This window comes from Aricia agestis, chromosome 3, assembly GCF_905147365.1.
Source record: "Aricia agestis chromosome 3, ilAriAges1.1, whole genome shotgun sequence".
Taxonomy (NCBI): Eukaryota; Metazoa; Arthropoda; class Insecta; order Lepidoptera; family Lycaenidae; genus Aricia; species Aricia agestis.
In genome coordinates, this window is record NC_056408.1 from 4,394,407 (window position 1) to 4,421,305 (window position 26,899).

The window sequence follows — 26,899 nt, forward strand, 5'->3', positions numbered from 1 at the left end:
TATTATATATCCTATGTAGCCTATAATATATTATCACGCTAAGACCAATAGGAGCGGAGCACCAATGAAGAATGTTTCAAAATCGGGTGATTTTTCCTATTGTGCTGCGTAAACGATAAAAGTTTCGCAAAAATCATATAATATCACTTAATTTTTGCCCTTTGAAAGTTTGAAAAAAGTATGTTTTTAAATATAGGTAAGTATACGTACTATTTTAATGTAATCTGAAGACGTTTGTGTATATCTTTATACTCGATTTACACTCGCGCGCAAGCCACGAGGCGAGCCGCGAGACGCGCCGCGAGCCCTAAGTGTAAACTCGAGCTCGCGGCTCGTCTCGCGGCGCAGCTCGCGGCTCGCAGGGCTCGCATCGGGAGCGATTTCCAAAGGAGCTCGAGGGAGACGCGAGCTTTGTGTTTACGCTCGCGCTTCGACGCGAGCTGCGAGACGCGCTGCGAGCCGAGCCACGAGTCGCGAGTATAAATCTCGTATAAGAAGCTTGCCACAATTAATAACCTTTTTTATGCTAAACAAAGGTTGGCAGCTTTTATTTGCATCTCTGTTTTATTTTATAAGTCTTTTCTTCATTCTATACTTTAAAATAAAAAAATAATATGTACATTGTACTGGTTTTTTTTATTTCTTTTGACAAGCGCTTCTCGTACTTCCCATCACTAGTTCTGATTTATGACATGCCGTGAATTTGAATTGGCCAATCGTAATGCATTTCTTCTCTCTCCCCCCGGGTCGCTTACCTCAGCACATTGACACAATAATTTGTTAAGAGAAATCAAAACATTAGGTGTCTATTGGGTTATGTGGTCGCTGTATTAATCTATCACACACACAACAGGTAATGTAATGTATCTTTCCCTACATTTCAATGCTAAACGCCCCGCTTGACACACATTTCAGCTGCTAAAGTGTTATACAGGCTGTTCTTATTTTTAATGTTGTAATACTATGGCCTTTCGAGTTACTTGCTATTAGATTCACTAGATAGTTCATCAGAAGATGATTCGGATTGTAATTTTGATGCGCGTATTGTTACATGCAGATTAAAAACAGAACGATGTGGAGTGAAGATATTTGATTGAAAATATAGGCTCTGGGGAACAGACTGCCTGCAGTACCTGCTGTGAAGTGATGTGCTAAGGTGGCAAGTGGCAACACTGTGTGTATCTGTCTATCATACACATATAATATTATAATCACAGAATTTTTTTAACACCCTATGAAGAGAAGAGATGTATCGTAATATACAGAAATATATTGAGATGTATTTAGATGTATCAAAATATAAATGTATATTTTCATATAGCTCGGTATCTTAAGAGGATTCCACACCGCCATTTTTTCCATACAAACGTTGTCCCCTGTTTCCTCCCTGGATAATGCTAGTAGAGTTATAATTTTTTTCCTGAATATCTACGGCCACTAATACAATGTCCCTATGTTTTCTTTTTTTTCATAATTTAATTATTAAATAAGATATGAACGTTCAAAAACCCAAAAAAATGGCCAGATTTTCCACTGTGTTCAAACGTCCAGAAAACAGATTTGGATAGATTATACAAAAAAAGCAAAACATAGGAACACAGCTCAAGCCTTTTTTAATCTTTAATGAAAAAAGTACTTAAATCGGTTAAGTTTTGGAGAAGGAATCAGGGGACAACGAATCGTTGATTTTCTGGATTTTCTGCAGTTGTCTCTATCGCGTTCTGCGGTATAGGCTTGAGGTAAGGGAGACAGCTATAGATATTACACGTACTTTTTTTTCATTTCTCTAGCCGCTGTGGTATCCTCTTAAGATACGAAGATGTAAAAATATACATTATAGCTGCTGTGTGTGGTATCCTGACGATTTCTATAGAAAGATGTATCGAGATGTATCGTGCTATAATAATATGCATCTTTTCATTACCTGCTCTGTGTGTGGCAAGCTTAAATCTGCGCGCACGCACTATAACGAGCCACACTCCGAGTACCTACGCACTACGCAGCACGCAAACGCATCGCAAAGTTCACGAAATGTGACGCGTACGGCGCGTGCGTGCGATCACCTTAAAAATATTTTGTAATCTATTAAAATCATTAATAACCATAATAAACAACAGAGGGTAAAAAATAGCCACAACACAATATTTTAGAGCCACAAATAGTCGAGCAAAAATAAAATATCTCACATTTTTATGACAGGATCATTGTGGATGCATAAATTTTGATGCTTCAAGACTTTTAAGAAGATGAGATATTTCAGTTGCAAAGCTTTTAATATTTTTATGGCTTGTTTAACAACTTGAGGAATGGTGCAGCTTGTAAAGTTTTTATGCGGCAGTTTATTTTCATGTTTTTATCTGTAGTAGAATAAGATGAAGGTGTTGATTAAACTTAACTTCAGTTAAACTCTTTGAAGGGGTGTGTGAAGTGTTATAGTAAGGTAATTTTCGGTGTGATGTTTTCTTCTGATTTCTGTACGAACTTTATGCGTCATACTCATTGGCGGTGTTAGTGTAGTCGCCCAACTAAAGGAACCTGAATTAAGTAGGTATTCCAATAATAAATAATACAAAATATACTGCCATTAAAATTTATTCTCTAAATCAGACCACCATCAAAAATCTCAAAGTAAAAAAAATCTAAAAAGCTGGCAACCCTACATCACACTATCACATGTCAACCTTCGGCACCTCATCCTCCACTTTCGCCAGCACCAGGTTCCTGTCGGTGCCCTGGGGCCGCTTCGTCTCCAGGGCACTCCTCATCTCCAGGGCTCGCGTGTCCGTGTCCAGGGACTGCTCCTTGTCTTGCAGGTCGATGGTTATCTTGATGGAGGCGGCCTCGAGAGCATTGTAAGTAGCCCTGGGATAGAAATAGCAGTATTTTAGAAAGGTAAAATCGACTTTAAAATATTACGTAACGCACGTAATTAAAATTCCCTATCTCAAAATCTACTAAACCGATTCTTATAAAAATTGTAGCATTGCCTAAGTTGGAAAATTCCTAGTACTTATGTACAACAAAATAATCGGCCAAGTGCGAGTCCGACTCGCGCACGAAGGGTTCCGTACCGTTATACAGTAAAAATTGGCCAAAAATTGTTTTCTCATTTTTTGTATGGGAGACCCCCTTAAATTTTTGTTTTATTTAAATACTACCCTCTTACAACCCTTTTTTCCAGTAAAAAAGTAGCCTATGTCCTTTCTCAGGCTTTAGACTATCTGTATACAAAATTTCATTACAATCGGTTCGGTAGTTTTGGCGTGAAAGCGAGACAGACAGACAGAGTTACTTTCGCATTTATAATATTAGTATAGATTATCTATAATATCTACTGCCTCTCTCTCACAGAACACTAACACTCCTACCGGAGCTCTCTCTGCTCCTGAACAGAATGATATTCAACAGCCACCCACGCGGCGAACCACAGATTATGAGTGAAAGTGGCCGCGCATAGACAACGCATCACTGCGTTCGTTGATATTATGGCCGCGTTCACGAAAATACAATAGTAGGCAGTAGCCCAATAGGCGATAAGTAAAAAACCGTGTCGCCCAACAGGCGATAAGTCGCCATTCCAAATTTTTTGTAGCTGCGGAGGACCGCAAAATAGCCCAATTGGCTACTTGTCGCCCAATCTGGCAACCCTGGTACTGTATTTTGTGATATTGACTCCCCTCCCGCACCGCTACGGAAATATTATTCTGCGGCACCGCGCGCCGCGCTGCACTGACTGCAGTGACGCTTAGATAAGTTGCTGAATTATTAATTATTATTAAATCTGGTAAGTACTAATACCTGCTGATAAGTAGTTTGGCATGGTTTGTACCAGCGCAACGTTACTATTGCATATTTTTAGATTAAAAAGTAGTTATTGTAAGATAATAATAATTGTAGTAGTCAGACATACGATATCGCGGACTTTTACGTTGATATTAATGTCCTCTATAAGACTATAGTACATCACTTTGCGATAAGTATAGTCTATAATTTATAAAGCATAAGCAAGAAGGAATATTTTGGTAGATTTTTCACACAATTATTAACACTTAATACGGTTCCCTTTTTTCTCTCATTAAATATAGCCTATATTCAGCAGAAATAGTGTGGATTAAAAAATATGCATTAATACTTCCATCGTGCATCGGCATCGTGGGTATCGCAGACACAATAGATCTTCAATTGTTATGCTGGCAGCCGGCTGCCGCTATTGGAGATTTATAGTTAAAGAAATTAATTAATTATAATAGCAATCAAAAATAATAGTCATTCAAAACTTATTTTAAACAGTTCTAAAAATATTACTTTCGTAGTGTTAAACTTTTAACGCTTTTTTGAAATTAGGATTATAATAATGAAGCACGATAGTCTATATCAAATCAATAAAGCAGCACCCGGCTGTCGCATAACTATTGAAAATCTATTGTGTCTGCGATTCCCACGATCGAGGTAATATTTACGTGGACTCTCCGGGCGAGTCTGTGGCACTGATAATTAAATCTCTCCCCTACCGCACGCACACCCGCGCATCGCGCCTTGACGCCCAATTCGCAACGTGCAGCAGAAATCGTAATATTTTAATTTCGCCATAACATTAAAACCAAACGTCCAATTTTAATCATTCAAAGACCAAATATTATCTACATTAACTGTACTTAGTGATGAAATAATTTATTTTAATAAGGGTCAATAGCATGATTTAAATAAACGCATTTAAATATAGTCCAAAAAAAATTCTAGATTTTTTAATAAAAAAATGGTTATTGTGCCTCACTCAACATAGATAGGTATAGTGTGTCGCGGACTTTTTTGTAGATATTTAAAAGATCTATAATTACTTAGAACATTTTATGCCTCTATCTTTTATAGTTTAGGCAGCGTACGCAAAATAAGTAACTTTTCTGGTTGATTTTTTACACCTTGCGTCCGAAAATCCCAAATATCTTACGGAACCTTATATTTTTCCAAAATAAAAATTAGCTTATGTTCAGCAGAAATAATGCAGGATTCCAATGGTAAAAGAATTTTTCAAATCGGTCCAGTAGTTTCGGAGCCTATTCGACTCAAACAAACAAACAAACAAAAAATCAAATCTTTCCTCTTTATAATAGTAGTGTAGACATCGACGGGTGAAAGCGGAAGTGGCGTAACTTGAATTTTTGGCAAAATCACTTTTTAATTGATTGTTGTAAAAAAATAAATTCTGCGTCGAATGGTCTATATCTCGTCTTTCTACGATAAATTCTAGTAAAGATACAACCATGGATTTTTACCACCTTTTAGCACAGATCTTAAAAATTTTTGTCGTAACTAGACGAAAAACTGCAATTTTTGGATAAAAGATAGATACGGCAATGCGTGAGAAATTAGAAAAAGATACGACACAGGTTTTTTAACGCTCGAGTTTGATTTGAATGAGTTACGACATTTCTGTCGCCTAAAATACAACATTCCCAAGAATACGACAATTTCGCTGCGGGAAACGTTGTGTACTTTTATAGATACGACAAATTATTTCATAGGTATGAAAAAGTTATTGCATTTTAAACACATAATTTTAATCTTAAACCTATACTTACAACCAACGAATATAGTTGAGTTATGTGTACAGAGATAAGTAACGCCATTTCATCTCCCTCCCGCCCCTCTATGATACCTTCGCCGGCGCTCCCTATACGCCGCTCTTAACGCCTTTTAGTTGATGCGCGATCGTGGATTTGAGAAAACGAGTTTGTTGCTGTATTCTTAACACTATTGTATCAATGCACGTTTATTCGTGTCATAAATGAAGCTTAATCAAGTGTAGTGAAAGCAGAGTGGGCCTTTTCTTGATGGGCAGGGCAACCCATCATGGGTGCCCCAGGTTGGGGATACGCCTCAGTTAAGCTGAAGCACCCCGGGGGTATGTGGGACTATTACCTACTAAAACCACCTGCGGTTTGTCTTCAGCCGTATACGGAGGGATGTCCTGGATATGCCTAACACAAGACTCCCTCCACGACCGGACTTCCTCCAAAATAAGGGAACGCTTTGGCAAACTGAAACATTCCCCTTGGCGCCGGGACTAGCTAAGCCGGTCAGGTTCCCATACTGACACGGACACCTGAACAAACTCATCGTATAAGCCTCAGATTGATATAAATACGTTCCAATTTTTAACATTCTATGTTGATAAATATAGAAGTTATGAATTTTTAAAAAAGTTTTTTGGCTCTACTGTAAAGTTGGGTTTTTCGAGATACGCCACTTCTGCTTTCACCCGTCCATATACACAATCTGTGAAAATTTTAGATGTCTAGCTATAGCGGTTCTTGAGTTGCAGCCTGGCGACAGACAGACAGACAACGAAGTCTTAGTAATAGGGTCCCGTTTTTACCCTTTGGGTGCGGAACCCTAAAAAGAATCACTTAAACCGGACTTGCAGTTCCGGAAATATGCTCACACACAAACATAAAAACATACAATTTTGGCAGATTTGTTCAAAAGCTGATATAGTCTAACATATACGAAAACTGGGCAGTTCTGGAAATATTACATACATTCGGATCGAATTAATAACATATTTTTTTAAGTCGGTTAAAAAAAGCAACCAGTAAATATTATATTTCTTATTAGATATTGTCCACAACTTAGTTTAACTCGCGGGAACCGAAAAGTTTTTTGGTATAAAAAGAATCCTGTGTACTATCCCGGGAATTAAAGCACCTTTAATCAAAATCAGTTTAGCGGCTTAAGCTAGGAGATAACAGATAGATACACTTTCGTATGTGTGTTATTTATTAGAATAGAAATATAGATTATTGAGACTTTCTTCCGTCAAAGGATCTATATTTCAACCATAAAGTTAATATACCTAGCGGAATAGAGAAACAAAGGCCCGAGCAAGCGAGATGTCACTATCAGTAACACTGCGTGGTAAAAAGAGACGTGTGATACATGACAGCAGAACCAATTTATTTCATCTGTTTGACGTCCAGTCGGCACTTATCGGCACGTTGACAATTTAATCTCTTAGAAAGATGCTTGTATACGTAAAGAAATTTTTACGCACATACGTAGGTAAATCAATTTCGCTTTCGTTTGACAGCTCGAGATTGTTGCTCTATTCCGCAAGGTATCTAAATATATAAAACTCAAAGGTGACTGACTGACATGGTGATCTATCAACGCACAGCCCAAACCACTGGACGGATCGGGCTGAAATTTGGCATGCAGGTAGCTGTTATGACGTACGCATCCGCTAAAAAAGGATTTTGATCAATTCTACCCCCAAGGGGTTAAAATAGGGGATTGAAAGTTTGTATACCACTGTATACAACGCTGAAAGACGATTTTTTTTTCAATTTTGTATGGGCAATGGCCCGAGCGTCACGAGTTTTCCCATACAAAAGTGAAAAAAAATGTTGGTCTTTCAGCGCTGCTACTTTCACAGTGAACTCTCTACAAGGAACATGTGCACACCCTAAAGTATTATCACTTATTTTTGTTACACCCTGTATAATAATACTTCTTAACGCGAGCGAAGCCGCGGGCAAAAGCTCGTATTAATATAACTTTATGATTTCAACTAACTTATACAAAAGGAAAAATTTGAAAAATAGAGGCTAACATTTGTGGGAAAAGTAATGTAAATAATCATACACAATTTTCTAGCTGTTTCATTCTCGTCCAAACACTTTCATGGTATTAATGCTTTTATGAAGGTATAATTAAGTTTGTACATTAACTCCCCGTTATTAAACACACAAAGAGCAAAAATATTTACCTCATCTATACTAGCGGGAGATATAAAAGAAATATCTTACAAAATCATAGTTAATTGCAAAATCCATATTGAACAAACAAAGATCATAAAATGCTTCGTGGAAATAGAGCGAGCGCAGATAATTTTCCTCTTTTAATTAAAAACTTTAAGCACACATAGATTTTCATTAAGCCCACTAGATTTACTAATTGTAAGCGACCGCGTTCTCAGCAAATAAACGGCAACGCGTCTTGTGAAATTTCTGGATGGACTCCAAAAACTACCGTCGTTTTGGTCGTACGGTGGAGGCTCGATTATCCGGACAATAATAATTGGGTTTTCTATTACATGATGAAAAAAATATTACTAGATTACTATGCCTAGTATTGCTTATGTAAATAGTAAATAGTAATGTTATCATTACTACATTGCATGCATTGTATAAAAAATTTAGTGCGGTTTTTATACGTTTAAATCAAATCAAGAGGACGATTTATATTTACCTAGGCATTATGTAGATGGCAAAAGAAACTGTTGACCGGGTCGGCTATGTAGCATGATAAAACAGTGCTGGTTGATAAGACGTATAGGTACAGGAATAGAAGCTACTTCACAGACTCATATTATTAACTATTATAATTATACAGGTTGTTCGGGTGAACACCGTTATCCCTAAAACCAACAAAGCCCGTCAAAATGAACAACTTTTCTACTGGCACAATGCTGGGAACTCAAAAAATCCGTCGTCATACCCATACAAATTGCCGTTCCGGGCAATTCGTATGGGTACGAAGACGGCATTTTTAACGGTGTTCACTCGAACAACCTGTACATTAATATTGGCATTTAATCTATTGAACTTGAAAGTATAAATGGACGTTGTTAAGTGAATGTGGATCATCATTCATCCTAAAAAAATGTATTGAATGTTAAATGCAGTCATGTTTTTTAGATCATTTAGATTTTAGAACAAGACTGCATTCATATAACACCAATTTTTTGTGGGTTAATACATAAATGCTTAACAGCGACCAAATGTTACTAAACATAAGCTAGGTTTAAGAAACAATAGTTAGTCCGGTTGCTGATAACTGAATGAATCCGGATAACCGAGGTCCGGAGCCTACTGCATTTGGAAATATTTTGGAGCCGGCATTTCAACACTAATATGATATGTTGTCATCCAATGTGAAATGGAGGGGAAAGATTTGATCATACAATTACGTTGTCTAGGTCAAAGAAATCCAGAATTATTGTTGAAAATATTTTTGTGAAAACCAAGGAACGATGAGCATCAGACATTCAACAATGAACTTTTATGTGATTTTTTTAGTAAATCGATGGTGCTTGAGTATATTATGTACTCAAGATTATGTACTACCGATTTTAGGGAGCGGAGAACCACAAATGAATTGATTAAAGCGCGCGTTAAAAAAATACACTTTTGAAACATTGTCGGGATAGTATTATTTCAGTACCAAAATCTTCAAATCTTAGTTAGTACCTGAGATGTATTTCTAAATCATAAATCTCTTCCAACAATACCACAAATCCCCAAATTCACACCAACCTCTGATTAGACAGACGCAGTAAGCGGGAGCACGCCTATTGACTCTACCCCGATCAATTACGAGGCAACGCGAACGGCTCTAATGTGCCAATTTATTGCTCCACGCCGGTATATACGGAGTACAGTAACGTGAGGGTACGGGTAAGCTAACGTGACTTATCTTGTGTAAGTTGTGTTGTGGGCACGCTATGGTATTTACCTAAGGCAACTGCTGCAGCTACTATCTTAAAGTCAAAATCCTCACAGGATTGATGTTAATTGTTATGTTAGTCTCTTGCATAAAAAGTAGTAACGGATTTTGATTGACGAATTAGTAGTTTAGCTCTGGAATAACAGCTTGGCCTCTTTCAATCTAAAGGTAATAAATACATCTAGTGGGAAATCGTAGTATTCCATGCAAAAGATTTATTCATATTTCTGAAAATACCATTTTCCCCTAAAGTCCCCCTTCCCTCTTAACTAAATAACTACTTTTTCCGGATGTGACGACAACTTTGCCACTATTTTAACGAAGGAACAAAATATGAGAACAATAAAATCGCTTTATGCGTCTGGTCACTGGTGCCATTTCAAATCACCACTGCAGAATAAGTCCTAAACTCCTAACTCAGCCACAATTTTTCCGTTTACGATAACAACTCTTTGAAGTACAAAGGGCGTTTGACTTTGAAGTCTTTTGCCTCTACATTAAAATCGGTAACTGTTGTAAAGCAGGAAATGAAACTACTTTTACAGATTTTAATCGCGGTTTATTTTTATTTTAGTTCCTCGTAAGTTTCGTATACTTTACGGCAATTATGGTCTAGGCAGTCAGTTTGTCGTTTGACATTAGTCCTCAGAATTTATATTTTGTAGACATTGCCGTAATATTTTAATGTCTCCTTTTAAATTTATTTTTCAATAACATCTTGCTATCAAATTTAAATTTTCGATACGTTAGCATTTTTTGTTGCTTGTCGAAACTTTGTTTATTAGATGGATTTTGAGGAAACTTTGCAATAATGTAGGCTACATTTTATCCCGGCAATCCCAAGGAAACGGGACCACCTCGCCCTGTAGGTAAACTGAAGTCCATGTGGGCGGAGTGGCGGAGAACAGCTACATATTCAAATAACTCAACACAACCTACTCATATACTCACTTGGCACAATCCAGCTTGTCCTGCAGCTGTCGTATGGACTCCCTCAGGTTCCGCACCTCTTCCTTCAGTCCCAGATCCGCCTCGTCGGCCGCCAATTCGATCCCCGGTCTATACGCACGAGTCGCCAGCCGCGTCTCAGCTACTTTCATAGCGTTCACCTTATCGGCGAATTGTTCTCCCATAATCTTCAAATCCTTGGACAGTTTGTCCATGTTCTCTTCCATCTGCATAAAGATGATAAATAATAAATCCATACTTCCATATTAATATTATTATAAATGAGAAAGTGTGTCTGACTGTCTGTCTGTTACCTATCTTCACGCCCAAACCGCAGAACCGCAGAAGTCCCGGGAAAAGACATATAGTATACTTTTTATCTCGGAAAAATGTACAGTTCTCGCGCGATAACCGAATTTTGGCGCAACGGAGTTGCGTGCGTCATCTAGTAACATTATAAGTTTTGCGAATAGACGACTTAGCGACTTTCGCTTAAAATAGGAGATAATAATAATATCTATGGATAAGCGGTTTTATAGTGATAGTACCTAAATGGTGTATTAACAGTAGATGATTTTTCGAAATTTATTTTCATTGATTTACCCATCGAAAAAAGACATTTCTCCGATGTTTTTTACGTGGGAGAGCCATGCTTCGGCACGAATGGGCCGGCTCTACCGGAGAAATACCACGTTCTCACAGAAAACTGGCGTGAAACAGCGCTTGCGCTGTGTTTCGCCGAGTAAGTGAGTTTACCGGAGGCCCAATCCCCTGCCCTATTCCCTTCACTACCCTCCCCTATTCCCTTCCCTTCCCATCCCTACCCTCCCCTATTCCCTCTTAAAAGGCAGGCAACGCACCTGCAGCTCTTCTGATGCTGCGAGCGTTCATGGGCGACGGAAGTTGCTTTCCATCAGGTGACCCGTTTGCTCGTTTGCCCCCTTATTTCATAAAAAAAAAATGATAAATTTAATTTTAGTATGACTACCTTCATCTTCTGCCACTGCAACTCGTTCCTCGCGCGTTGCGTATCGTACACTCGGCGGCGCATCATATAGTTGGTAACGTCGGTCTGCGCCCGCAGCGCGTTCCTGGCTTTCCCCCGCGCCACGAACAGGGACTCCCGTAGTTTCAGGGTGTCTTGGAGCTCGTCTACCGCCATCTTCCTCGTCGCCTCGCACTTCTCCAGCCATTGGGCATTCGTTATCATACTGTGGATATTTACAGAATGATAAAGCCATTTGATATAGAATGCCTGATTAAATTAGATTACATCAAGCAACAGCAAAACGTCAAGCAGAGATTTTGCCTTTTTAACACGCTTTTATTAGTTTGGGCTGTGTGTATGTAACGGAATCTTTGAGCATGATTTTTACCTATTTCCCAGTAGTCTAATAATTAATCCCACCAAAAACATTTTCATGTAAAAATCTTGCCAAGACGAAAATATAGTACCCTATAGTTCGTGGTATCAAAAAGTAGTAAGATCTCATGTAGAGCCAAGTTCCTAACCTTTTATACTCAGCCCTAAATCTAACCTTAATTTTACACTTAAGTCACGGCCAAATACTTGATATAATGTGTCAGCTGCACGAGAAGAATCTAAAAACTCTACACATTCGTCAAAATCGGTGACCTATTTTTAATTTTGTATCTAGCACAAGAAACGAGGGTATCTCTACTAACATCCACCCTCTGTAACAAGGAAATGGGATAGGTTAGGTTGGGTTTCATAATTTTTTTGTTGTTTCTGTACAATATATTATATTACATACCAATTTCAGCTTTCTAGAGTCAGTGACAAAATTGTGGGTTTTTGGACACCTATAAAATCGAAACTTTGCAGAGCCAATGATAATGCAATAATTTGTTAAAATTTTGGAAAAAAGTAGCGCCTCTTTCAGTTTTTGTATTAAGACTAGATATTAGAGGTACGATCAGAGGTCATCTTGGAGATAAGCTAATATTATGACAGTAAGGAACACTAAATTTATTAACAGATTTTTTTCCAGGTCAAATCCAATCAGTCGGTAAAATCAATCAGCCTTCTGTTTGAGTCTGGATAATAGACTCAAACAGAAGACTGATTTTACCGTGTAAAACCACCAACCAAATTACCAAATTTATTAGCATTTGTATTACACTTTCGACGGAGTATAATCTCATCATTACTCTTACTAGTTATTTCTCTTTCATAACTATTAACAACATACCGATTAGGCGTCTTCAGAGAGTTCGTCTTGTATGTGATATTCGCGCAGTCCTTATCCAGGCTGACCATGTCCTTATCAATCTGCAGTGCTTCGTTCTTATCGTTCAGGTCGAGCTGTAGCTTGAATTTCACCACCTCCAGTCGATTGATCTTCTCCCATGCTGATTGACAACGATCTATAAGCATCTTCTTGTTGCTTTCTATCACGCAGAGTTCCTGAAGAATCATTTTGACTACTTAAACTTTCAAAGCGTTACGAATAATATTGGTAATAAGTTGGCGACTACTTTTACAAAAATTTACGTATCTCCTAGCCGATCCAGTTTTTGTAAAGAAGAAGGCGTCAGGATATTATATACCAAAGTAGATACCAAAGTATTCAATATTCATTAAAATATTAATAAAATACAAATATTTTTCCCTAAAAACTGCTGACTCACAATCAAAATCATGAAATAAACATTTGTTTTTTGTGTGTACATAATATTCATATTTTCAAATAGGCGTAGGCTTGACTCGAATACCAATATGCACAAAAACAACAAAATAAATGAAAAATATGAGCTTGCGAAAGCAATAATTTCAGTCAATTTCCGCAAGCGATCGGCAGACGAGAAGATGAAAGGTATTAGGGATTTCCTTAGCCCGGAAAATTATCCCGTATTCTTTCATCTCGTAAGTTATACGAACTTAATGTCATTATCCTTTTTGTTCCATTTGCCAAGTGTCGCGGAAGAATTTGCAAATTCTCAACTGCTTTACAAATAGTTTTCCGATATTTTATTGCTTTGTTATGAAAGTGTTAAGTCTCGTCTACATCCGTTAAAAGGGCTCCAAGCCATTCTAGAGTGTGTAGCAATAGAGCTCAAGCAAACTAAAAATAATAAAAAAATCTACATGCCCAAATAGAAATGTGCTTATGTGCACAATTAAGTAAGATATTAATTGTTTGATTGTTCGTTAGAACATGTTACATGACGAATGCAACAATTTTCTAACCATAGGTCAATTTCCATTCTGCAAATTATGATGTGTCACATAGGACTCACAGGTCACCAAAAGACTGCAACTTGCATTGTATGCTAGCTTTAGAATAATTATAATATTGAAGAACTCCATGGTTATAGTTTTTTTTTTTTCAATTTAAAAGAACCTACCTTTTTCAACTCTGTGTCAGCTAAATCGTAAGTCAATTCTGTACTTCTTCTCCCGTCTCTATTGGAGAGACACTCAGAAGTGACCAGAAGAGGCATATTGAGCTGCTCCAACTCTCTCTCCGTTGATGCCTTCTCTTCTTTTAGAGCGTTCATCTCTCTGTCAATTCGGTCGAGTAACTCTTTGATTGTGGATATCCATTGCTCGATCTCGTATATCCTGTAAAAAAAGTTTGGCTGAATATACCCTGGCCAATAACCTGAATGAAACCATGGTCATCTTCTTATATCTATAAAATTCTCGTATCACAATGTTACGCCGCGTATTCCTCCGAAACGGCTTTACTGATTTTAACCAAATTTTATATGCATATTCAGTGGGTCTGAGAATCGGCTACTGGGTACTTTTTATATTGATAAGTGCATTTGTTGAATAAAATATAATAGTAAATTATTATTACAACTCGAGACTGACGGCGACCCTTGTTTGTGCGACAGGATAGCGATGGACGTTGCCATGGTGACATACTTATTTAGTTATCACTTCAATAAAATAATATGGGTGAAATACTTTATATGGCAAAGAAACGTTTGCCGGGACAGCTAGTAATAATATAGAATTTATGTAAAGCTCTAAATTTAAACAAATTGGCTGGCAACACCTCTTGTATTATGGTAGCAATAAATTTAATAGGTGTCATTTTAAACCTTCGGAGTATCTCATGGGTTATGCCATAAAAAAAACATCACTTGCGTACAAGGAACCGTGACTTGACGCATGTGTGTATGCGGGCTTGCGAGCAGGCGCTTACATTGACACAGCAGTGGGTATCAGGTACCTAGCTGGATTCCAACGCTTAACAGCAATTTCAGAAGTCCAGCATCAAGTTGCTATTTGGCCTATCCAAAGTCTGTGCCAATCCACTACTACAACAATATAATGTTTCATAGGCAGATAGCGGACCTACGTAATTTGGTCGAGTGGCAATTCAATGTCAGTTGAATGCGGCTAAGTTTCACATAATGCGACCAAATTACATAACTCCGCCATATTCTGGCTATCAATTATTCTGATACCTTGCTTGAAGACGGTTGTTGTTGTGGTAGGTGTCCCATTCTGTCTTTATTCTGGTTTCATTGCGAAGCTGCCGCGCGCTGTGACGCAGGTCGAATGCGTCCGCTCTTCTGGTGTCAGCAGTAACCTGGTATTGACGTTAAATAATAATAATAATAATATCTATAGACGCTTCACACCACGTCAGTCTGGCCCCGTGCTAAGTACCTAAAGGACTTGTGTTACAGATACCAGACAACGGAAATATATTTAATACTTTTATACTATACATATATTTAAGATTTTTATTATATCATACACATATTTAATACACATCCAGAACTTTGAAATCTCTTTGTTCCGTCGGCGGGACTCGAACCCGCGACCTCCGGCTTGAGCTACCGACGCGCTCACCACTGAGCCACAGAGGTCGTCAAAAAAAATGTAAGTTTTTTTCATATAGGGGGCAAACGAGCAAACGGGTCACCTGATGGAAAGCAACTATCGTCGTCCATGGACACTCGCAACATTAGAAGTGCTGATGCTGAAGTGGGACCTAAGAATTCATTGCGCGAACTGATAGCCTCGGTTGGGTAGCTCTTTTCAGATCGCAACGTATCGAATTAACATATTATTATTGTATTAAATATCAATGTTTTTAATGAAACAGGAAGAATGTAAGAAAGATATTAGGTTTCCATAAATAGCAACCCAAAATTTTCCCTGTATTTCAGCGGAAGACTTCAAAAACAATTGTGATTGGCGGTTAATTTTTAAGCGAAATTCCACAAAAAGTCGTTTGTCTAATGAACTTCTCCACGAGTTCGAGATGGTATCGAGAATATAATTCCTTGGAAATTCTTAATCTGAGCCAATGTTTTATACATTCAGATCGCCTCAGATTTTCAATAAAAACTTGAGTTACATGAATATTTACTACCTTCAGTTGTTCTCGGAATAAAATTCTCGTTTCCGGAGACGAAGTTATTTAGTTATTGGAGAAGTTTGTTACTGTAATAAGTGCGATATGGGTCAACTATTGAGATGACGAATATTTAAATATAGGTCAAATGTAGAGAAGAAAGTGTGACTTATATTGTGTAGGAAAATAAAATTTTATTGCACGGCAAACTCAACAAAGGGAAAATTTTTACAATAAGAATTCTGTGCTCGTCGATAAATAGTCAATTTTTATACAAGGCTCTCCATTTGGAAATGGAGGCTGGCTTATAGTATGTACAGTTTTCAAAGCCCATATTAAAACGACGTTACGTAACGGGAGAATAAAATCGAATGGTTGAACTATAGATCTAGATATATTAGAGTAGGTTAGACGAGGCATAATATTCAGGTATCTACTAGAGAATAGGATAAATCCAAGAACTGGTTAGGAAGTTCGTAAATTCATTGTCAGTAAATATTTGGCAGCTTGTTCCTCAAAATTCCTATTGCTTTGCCATTATAACATTTTCATCAAGTTAACTTTTTGTATGAATTTTTTTTTTGCAGAAAAGTACGCTTTTATAGCTTAGTTTCGAAATATTGGGACTGGACAGTGAATAGTTGGTTACGGAACAAACCTATTTTAACAAAACATATTATGTGTTCAAATTTTAATATCGTAAAAATCGTACAACAATAATTTCGTAGAAAAATGTGTGAAAATATCATAGCGCTTCCCGGAAAATTGTTATTGACATTTTATGCGAAATGAAAGCAAAATTCTTACAAGCTTATCCACACCACATCCACACGGTAATACTATTCCGGTGTCGTTCAAAATCTTCTGGTAAAAATTGTGTTAGGTTAAAGTCTTTATTTTTGTCACTCCATGTACTTATTCTAGACAAATCATGACAAAGAGGAAAGATAACAAAATAAAGAAAAAAAGCAACTCACGTATAGGAATTACGTTTTTTGCACGACTTTCTTTTGCATTTTTTAAGAGCACTGATCCTAATAAGAACATTTAAATCCTGAGCCAAAAAATCTACCACAATATATTGAACAAAAATTTCAAAATTGTAATGTATTTTTAATCAAAACCATTCCTTTGCTGTCTTCTTCTGTTTCCTGGCACACATAGAAATTCCAATTTCCAATGAAACATTAAACAATACTCAGATTGCGATGGGCTTAGCAGGTGGAACTTTTCTTATTTGCGCCCCAACCCACGGATGATCCGTCATTAAAATTAAACAGCCATTTTCGTACTTCGTTGTCTCAGAACAATTTTTGCATAATGTATTAAGTATTGGGGGCTCGAAAGAAGGATCGGTGCAAATTCACGACGCGACGTGGAAAATGTTGACGCTATTCAGTCTATTCACCCATTGTGCATGGGTGAATTCCGAAATATAACGCAGTATACTGGCTCATGGCTGCCTTACTCCCGAGTCCCGACAGTATCAGAATCGAATCGAGAATCAAATCAGCTCAATTTCAAAGCTTTTACTACTCCCAACATAATATATTATAATATACTAGCGCAAAATCGTGCTGCGGCTCAATTTGGAACTAATTCGATCTCAACGGCTTTCCCCACTCTTGACAGCTATACTAGCGCACGGTTGTGCTGCGGCTCAATTTGGAACTAATCAGACTCGTAATTCAAAATCGTCTCAGTTCCGGGGGTAAGGGGGATATTAGATTATCATATATATTGGATCCGAGATCATTGAGTCAATGATATTGGATAATGTAATATAGACATATGATTCATTTTTTCCTTGATCATAGATTTTTGACATTTGCTGAGAGATTGGATCCAATACGGTCATAGAAATAGGTGTTACCAGTTATTTAATATAAAAAAGAGTTTTTAATTTCTTGTTCGTTAATATGTTTCAAATAATGTAATGTAATTATTTTTCTAATTATATACTTGGATAATCTTGCTGAAATAACAAAAAACAAGCCATATTAAAAATTACGAAGTCTTTTGACAAATCAAATTCTCTGAGATCTAGTAACCCTGACGTCAATACCTGTCAGCGTTGGCGCTCTCCATTGGCTATTGAAACCACATATGACGTAAAATAGGATCAATTAAATATGATAATGTAATATGCAGATATGATCAAATGATCATATATATTGGATCCTATCCTGATCATAGAAATGATCATATATAAATGATAATGTTAAGACTGCTGGACAGTGTTCACTGTTCATGACGTCTAGAATCGACGACATACTGTTGATTCGCTTCGGAATTTGTGTATTGATTTAGGTTGGCCACATACACACGTTTTTCGTATTCGTTTTCCTAATGTGGAATTTCGATTTAGAATTCCGTGAGGCTAGCGCAAATGTTCGTTTTTCTTCACGAGAAAACGCGCCGGCTTGCATTCGTTACGCACGTGAGTAATTCGTTCCGTTCAGAAAAAAGCGAACGCGTGCGTCTGTTAAAGTATTTTCTACTGATTTCAGGCATTCGAATTCGGAAACCGAACACGGAAAACATTTGTTTTCGGCCAGCAATAAATTTCAGTATTTTTGGGATGTCATTATAATATCTACGTCACACTTGTCTCACCAGTGGCACTGCAGCTCAGCTGAGTCAGCACGGCTCGTATTAACCGCCTGTTACTTCAGAGACGGCTGACTCAATGCCCATATTCTGTCAATAGCCATCTTAGGATCATTGCAGCAGCATATTCTTACTTACTTATAGAAAAACCGTGTATAATTTTGAGCTAAGCAAAGTGTTTATTGACTAAATGTTAAATGTGACTTTTCCGAATGGACCTATACTAAGCGACTACGAACTGTAGAGAGTCCTATTTGTCGAAGATTTTAGGTGACCGGTGTCAATAATTGTGCATACTTTAGACTGCTTTACTATTAAGGTGGCGGTTATATATATTATTATATCCAAATTCTCTACCGACGTCCGACCTGTCCTTCATTTAAGGCATTTGAGACCAAGGCATTTGATTTTTCTGCTTAATATAAATATACAACAAATCCTTTGCTAACTTTTGAAACCTTCGCTAGGAACGCAATATTTGAGAAGCAACCTCCTTTCTTTAAAAAAACTTAGATAACAGCACATCGTCTTAAGTTTACTTTACACTTCGTTTAAACTTTACACGGTATACAGCGGTCTGAAGTACCCTCAAGTGTTGTTCACTTTTCGAGAGCGTTAAGTCTGCACTATACTTGGTAAGTGCATCTTAAAAAATAATTGAAAAGGAGATTGCTGTAACGAGCTTATAAGCTGTTATTACTAGATATTGCCCGCAACTTTGCTGCGTGAAAATTGATTACGTAAACACTTTTTCGGGATGAAACTTTACGTGTTTCCGGTACTTTACGCATCTCAAGACATGGCAGGTTACTTATTTGACAAAAGGTGTTTAGTGTCTAAACACACTATGCCGAATTTCCGCGGCGGAAGTTTGGACTCCGTCTGCAATGTACCGATGACACACCGTTTTAACGTGGGAGAGCCATGCTTCGGCACGAATGGGCCGGCTCGACCGGAGAAATACCACGTTCTCACAGAAAACCGGCGTGAAACAACGCTTGCGCTGTGTTTCGCCGAGTGAGTGAGTTTACCGGAGGCCCAATCCCCTACCCTATTTCCTTCCCTACCCTCCCCTATTCCCTTCTCTTCCCATCCCTACCCTCCTCTATTACCCTATTACCTCTTAAAAGGCCGGCAACGCACGCGCAGCTCTTTTGATGCTGCGAGTGCTTTGATGGGCGACGGAAGTTGCTTTCCATCAGGTGACCCGTTTGCTCGTTTGCCCCCTTATTTCATAAAAAAAAAAAACACCATGCTGAAATTCCGTCACATTATATTGTATGTGTTTGACATTTCTGACGTAATTATGCGGAATTTCCGCCGCGGAACTTCGGGATGGTGTGTTTAGACGTGGTTTAGACACTTATTTGACAAAAAAAAAGTTTACGTACTGAAAATCCAAACGAAAACCCAACTAAGAACAACATAAGGTAATAACAGAATTTTAAGTAGGTACGTAAGTTTTACTAGATAGTACGGTTATAAAATCTCAGTACTGTTATGAAATAGAGCCAAGAAGCGCGCGTATTTTTTAGCTCAATTTAAATTCACTACAATATCTACATCACACAGTATACAAGCTACTTCTTATATTATGAAGAACAAGGACCAATTATTATTCCACCCATATTTCCAATCTCAATTATATTGTTAACCATAGAATAATAATAACGTATCGCTTTCCGTCTGATACAAACCTTGTCTGAACCTCCACGAATATTTCGAGACCAAAATTAGCTAAATAGTTTTTTTTTTTTTAATGTAATAAGGGGGCAAACGAGCAAACGGGTCACCTGAATTGGGAAGCAACTTCCATCGCCCATGGACACTCAGAAGAGCTGCAGGTGCGTTGCCAGCCTTTTAAGAGGGAATAGGGTAATAGAGTAGGGGGCAGGGAATAGGAGAGGGTAGGGAAGGAAATAGGAGAGGGTAGGGAAGGGAAAAGGGTAGGGGATTGGGCCTCGTCATGAATCTACTTTGTTTTAGCTTCGTGGGCCTCGTCCTCGAGTTATGTACTCGAGGCCTATATATGATAATCCTTGTGTTGTGTATGTATCTCTTGTTTAGCGTTCACTGTGAAAGTAACGGCCATAGATAATATGAATTTTTCCATACAAAGGTGAAAAACTTAACTTTTTCAGCGCTGCTACTTTAACAACGAACTCAATATAGGGGACCCATACACACCCTTACGGGCCTTAAGAATGCACCTGACCCTAACTTGACTACATACTTAAACCTAGATCTCAAAATCTGTAGGGTCTAGAAAACTGTTTTTTTACGCAAATAACTTCAGTTACAGCAAATAACGTCAAAGACGAAAACACGATTACCGAAAAAATGCTCGATAGTTTCTATTTTACAAAAAACCTTGTTTTAGACACATTTTTGTTTGGATCTTCGAAGTTTGCTGCCTTTTCTTTAATATTTTTTAATATCTAAAAAGGTATTGATAAAACCTAAATTTGCTCAAAATATTTTTTTCATAATCATTATACTTAGTTCGTCTCTTATTCATGTAAAACTAACTTGGCGGTGATTTCGTCGTCGTCGTCGACGAGTGAGTGTGAAGAGAGGAGGACGATGTTTCGTTTTTTGGGTCAGTACCCCTCTTAAGTACATACTTAGTTTTGTGAAATTCTGTATAGATCATAAAGTTAATATACCTAGGGAAGGTAGGTTCCGCTAGGTATATTAACTTTATGGTATAGATACACCGACATTCGCAATTTGCAATTTATCCTATAATCAAGCTCCATAATTTGTATTCCTGACAGCTCCAATATTAATCAATAAACAAATTGCCAACTACTTACAACTTCTAGAAGCTGCTAGAACATGAATTATTCACCTGCAAATCGTACAACCGCGCGTCCCAGTCGGCCAAGCTAAGATGAGGTAGGGGCTTCTCAAACGTAACTACGGACTGCATAATAAATAATAATTATATCAAATAATATTAACAGAAATATCGCAAAAAATGTAAATAATTTCGATCTGTCAAAACGTCAGAGAGATTGAAGTCGGAGCCGTCAGTTCGAAATTTAACATATTGTATTTTTTCGTTACTTTTTATGTAAGCCAAGGATGGAGGAATGAGTTCGTAGTTCGTACAATTTTAAAAGTATGTACTTCTACGAATAATAAAAGATGTACTTTGAATAAATGCTGTCGGATGCTGCTGCGGTAGTGTAAATTATTACCGACTAAGGCTGGGTTGCACCAACTAACTTTAATTATAACTGTAACTTTAACTTTAACTACAGTGCAAAATGTCAAATATTTGGTTAAAGTTAAATATGACGTCCAAGAACGCCATATTTAACCTCCGCTCATACGTTTTACTCATACGAAAATTTACTATGTTTTACAGTGTTATATTTTTCCTGTCGATTTTTACGGATAATTTTAATTTTTTATACCCTCCATCCCGTTACCTGTAGCTTCAATTAAAAAAAAAATAAACGCAACAGACATCTGTGAATTTCTCCGGTTAAAGTTAAAGCTAAAGGATTCCATATTTAACTATAATAACCATATTAACTTTAACCACGTCTCTGGTGCAACCCAACCTAAGAGCTGACGACCAAATCGGTCATGTGGCTTCAACTGTATTAAAACAGCTCCGTTAGCTAATTCCCTGAACAAACTTTTCTGATAATTTGCGTGCTGGCAGGCCATGGGCGGTAGGTGTGGGTGTAATGGGGTGGGGAAAAAAATGTAGGTCCAGCGACTTAAATTGTTGCTCTGTAGGTAGGTACTTCCTATGCACACCAAAAAATTTTAAATTGATCGGGTGGTGGGAAGGGGTTGCCAGCGTTAATTAAAAGTAGGAAAATTATTATTATTATCATGTGGGTCCTGTGTTGGCTTTGTTTCTGACGCGAGATTAGTATGTAATATGTAAAAAAAAATATAGCCAAAAAAAGCCAACACAGCTGAGCCCACATGAAAATAATAATAATTTTCCTACTTTTAATTAACGCTGGCAACCCTTTCCCACCACCCGATCGATTTAAAAAAAAATTGGCTGCACAGGAGGTACAGAGCAACTGTTTCAAAAAAAATTAAAGTCGCTGAACCTACATTTTTTTCCCCACCCCACTACACCCACACCCACCGCCCACGGCCTGCCAGCACGCAGATTATCAAAAAGGGTTGTTCAGGGAAGTAGCTAATGGGGTTTTATACAGCTAAAGCCACATGACCGATTTGGTCATGAGATTTAATTATGTGTTGAAAATATTATTTAAGTAATTCTTTAAATTCCCATGTAAAGTAAAATTATACACAATTCTTTTCGGCATTAAATAATCGGACATTCTAGAAATAAAAGGCAGCAGTTATAACGATACTTAACCCGGTTTCATATAAATACTAGGGTTTCATAACTTTAGGCTGAGATACTAAAATTTTGACGATAGAACTTCTAAATTACATATTTTATTTGTTAATAAAAAAGAAATGGCTAAAACAATATTATTCTGACCCACTTTCTTACAATAAAAATTATAGAAACCACAAAAGTGTGTGATACGGATCAAACATCTTATCGCGGTAGTTTTGCGTCAAAAGAAATATAAATTACGAGCTTTTGCCCGCGGCTTCGCTCGCGATATACAAACTTTCATCCCGTATTTTAACCCCTTGGAGGTGGAATTGATCAAAATCCTTTCTTAGCGGTTGCCTAAGTCATAATATCTTCCTGCATGCCAAATTTCAGCCCGATCGGTCCAGTGGTTTGGGCTTTGCGTTGATAGATCACCATGTCAGTCAGTCACCTTGAGTTTTATATATATAGATGTACGATCGAACTTCTCAGGAAAAATGGCAAACATTAGCCCTTAGCATTTATTGTTTTTATATTTATAACTAATCTAGCTATACATATAGAACAGTGTATAAAACACTATATGACACCCGCAACTGCATTGCGTCAAAATTAGTTTATCGCGCGGGAACCGTACATTTTCCGGGATAAAAATTAATCCTATGTCTTTTCCCGGAACTCAAAATAACGCCATACCAAATATCAGCAAAATCGGTTATGATGTGACTGAATTACGAGAATCGGGTACCAGAAGTGGTTCCTCACTAGCAAACCCGATAATCCTCGAGGGATTGTTATAGTCGGGTCCTCCCCGTTTCATACCACATATTTTTCATACCGCGGTATGAAACAGCGAAGTAATGTTTTTGAATTGTCTGTTTCGTACCGCGGTGCTTGGAGTGGTATGAAACGACGAATTCTTTATTGGTATGGGTGGATTCGTACCATGAATTTTATTAAATATTTTTAGTCTAATCACTTATTTATACTGGCGTATAAAAAAGTGGTAACAAGAAGAAATAAAAAAATATTTTGTATAAAGAAATGTCATTTATTTCAAAATCAAAAAATATATTAATATATACTATCAGATTTCTAACAATAGAATCACAGTTTGATTTAAATTACACATAGAACTTTAAAATTAACATAACACTATATGACGCCCGCAACTCCATTGCGTCAAAATTCGTTTATCGCACGGGAACCGTACATTTTCCGGGATAAAAATTAATCCTATGTCTTTTCCCGGGACTCAAAATAACGCCATACCAAATATCAGCAAAATCGGTTATGATGTGACTGAATTACGAGAATCGGGTACCAGAAGTGGTTCCTCACTAGCAAACCCGATAATCCTCGAGGGATTGTTATAGTCGGGTCCTTCCCGTTTCATACCTCATATTTTTCATACCGCGGTATGAAACAGCGAAGTAATGTTTTTGAATTGCCTGTTTCGTACCGCGGTGCTTGGAGTGGTATGAAACGACGAATTCTTTATTGGTATGGGTGGATTCGTACCATGAATTTTATTAAATATTTTTAGTCTAATCACTTATTTATACTGGCGTATAAAAAAGTGGTAACAAGAAGAAATAAAAAAATATTTTGTATAAAGAAATGTCATTTATTTCAAAATCAAAAAATATATTAATATATACTATCAGATTTCTAACAATAGAATCACAGTTTGATTTAAATTACACATAGAACTTTAAAATTAACATAACACTATATAATTAATTTTAAATTATCAAAAAGAATTTAAATGTACTTATGGTCTTAGTGTGCATTGATTTTTTTTATGAAAATAGGTAGTTTACAAAATACAAATAAAAAAACCGGCGTAGTGCGTATCGGGCCACACGCAATATAGGTAGGGTTCCGTAGTACCGCTAGTTATTTTTAATTTTTGTATGGTTGTATCGTGGGAGAGCCATGCTTCGGCACGAATGGGCGAGCTCGATCGGATAAATACCACAGGCTCACAGAAAACTGGAGTGAATTTAACGGAGGCCCACCGCCCAATCCCCTACCCTATTCTCTTCCCTACCCTCCCCTGTCCTATTACCCTATTCCCTCTTAAAAGGATGGCAACGCAACTGCAGCTTTTCTGATGTTGTGAGTGTCCATGGGCGACGGAAGTTGCTTTCCATCAGGTGACCCGTTTGCTCGTTTCATATTCTATGATTGATTTCAATTGATTGTGTTGATCTTTTTGAATTTTTTACATCATCAGGTTTTTTAATAAAGCACAATAATACTTAGAGTCTTTTCGTATACCATCAATAAATTGCCCAATATGTATTTGGTTTTTCTGAGATGAATTTATTTAATTTAAATAATCAAATAAAATAAAATAATAATATGTAAATAAAAATTATAAATAATAAAATTAAATTAAAATAATTTATTATTTTATAATTTATATAATATGTAAGTATAGATATTTTGAGCTTGACTGTACTAAAATCTGCGCTGCGGTACGAATCGATTAATTCAAAAAAGGTCTTCGCTGTTTTGGACGCGCGGTATGAAACAGGCAATTCAAAAACAGTACTTCGCTGTTTCATACCGCGGTATGAAGAATTTGTGGTATGAAACGGGAAGGACCCTATAGTCTCAGAACAGGAAAATAAGGTTATAGTAATGCGGCTTATGCCACGATGTTTGAAATATATACCTACTATCAGGGTTGTTTTATACGAACCATACATTGTTTCGGGATAAAAAGTATCCTATGTCCTTTACCGGGACTCAAAGTATCTCCATACCTTTCAGCAAAATCGGTTCAGCGGTTTTTGCCTAATGGGGTAACAGAGAGAAAGATAGACAGACACAGTTTCTAATAAAATATAATATTATTATACCTAGTATGGAAGTATTGATTATTATTTATTTCTAAGTTTTGTATAATTTAAATAATAGATCTAGATTCTAGACCGAGTCGTGGCACAACTCACAAGTCACAACACATTATTTTTGGTTGCAAAACAACCCTATAGTGAAACTCCAACAACTCTAGTTGATATCAACTGGCACGAGGCCAATCTATGCCTCTACGTTCGATTTTTTCTAAATTTACTAAAAAGTAAAACATTTTTATTTTTTTTTAATGAAATAAGGGGGCAAACATTGGGTTTGCCACACCTCCTCACCTGATGGAAAGCAACTTCCGTCGCCCATGGACACTCGCAGCATCAGAAGAGCTGCATGTGCGTTGCCGGCCTTTTAAGAGGGAATAGGGTAATAGGGGAGGGTAGGGAAGGGAAGGGAATAGGGGAGGGTAGGAAAGGGAATAGGGTAGGGGATTGGGCCTCCGGTAAACTCACTCACTCGGCGAAACACAGCGCAAGCGCTGTTTCACGCCGATTTTCTGTGAGAACGTGGTATTTATCCGGTCGAGCCGGCCCATTCGTGCCGAAGCATGGCTCTCCCACGTATTTTTTTTACTTATTAGTAAATAAAATTGTGACTGATTTGTATCATGACTGTATGGGCAAGCGCCCCAGCCTCATGATTTTTTCCATGCAAAAGTGTGTGAAAAGTGAAAAAAGGTACACTTTCCGCGCTGCTCCTTGTACGCTGAACTCTTTACATGTAACATACACATACACACCCTAAAGTATCAGCACTGAGGGTGAAGCCAAACGAGCGTAATTTGTGAGTTGTGAGTCGCAGAATTTCGGCTGGCAGAAATTCTGCTGCATTCAGTATCATTAACTTTATTACAAAAGTCCTGCCCTTTGATTCACACGAACGTAATATTGTGAGTCATGATTTGTATGAAAAGATATTTACGCGACCGAAATTCTGCGACTCACGAGTCACGACTCACAAATTACGCTCGTTTGGTTTCACCCTTAGTTTTGTCACACCCTGTGTATTTTTTACAGAGTGTACCTACATATTTTTAACTAAGACTAGCTGTCCCGGTGAACTTCGTGTCACTTTAAAACCTTCCGTGGACTTCTACGAATATTTTAAGACTAAAATTAGCCCAATCCGTTCAGCCGTTTTTGAGTTTTAGCGTTACTAACACAATTGAAAATCCATTTTTATATATACCTATAGATATATAGATTGTAATTATTATATTATGAAGGTCTTACCCCCGGTTTCTGAAAGGTCTGTCAAATCACTGATCAACTAACACTGCTGTTAC

The 26,899-nt window shown here is 37.4% G+C and overlaps 1 protein-coding gene across 1 annotated transcript; it reads right to left on the reverse strand.

Moving 5' to 3' along the window:
• Positions 1-2,576: 2,576 nt before the first annotated feature.
• LOC121725467 (tektin-B1-like) lies at positions 2,577-21,405 on the reverse strand. Its single transcript, XM_042112470.1, has 7 exons — positions 21,256-21,405; positions 14,896-15,020; positions 13,822-14,038; positions 12,666-12,880; positions 11,441-11,663; positions 10,456-10,679; positions 2,577-2,862 (listed from the first exon to the last, which is right to left on the reverse strand). Exons 1-7 carry the CDS (start codon positions 21,334-21,336, stop codon positions 2,670-2,672), a joined length of 1,278 nt encoding a protein of 425 aa, XP_041968404.1. The 5' UTR covers positions 21,337-21,405; the 3' UTR covers positions 2,577-2,669.
• Between the last annotated feature and the right edge of the window lie 5,494 nt (positions 21,406-26,899).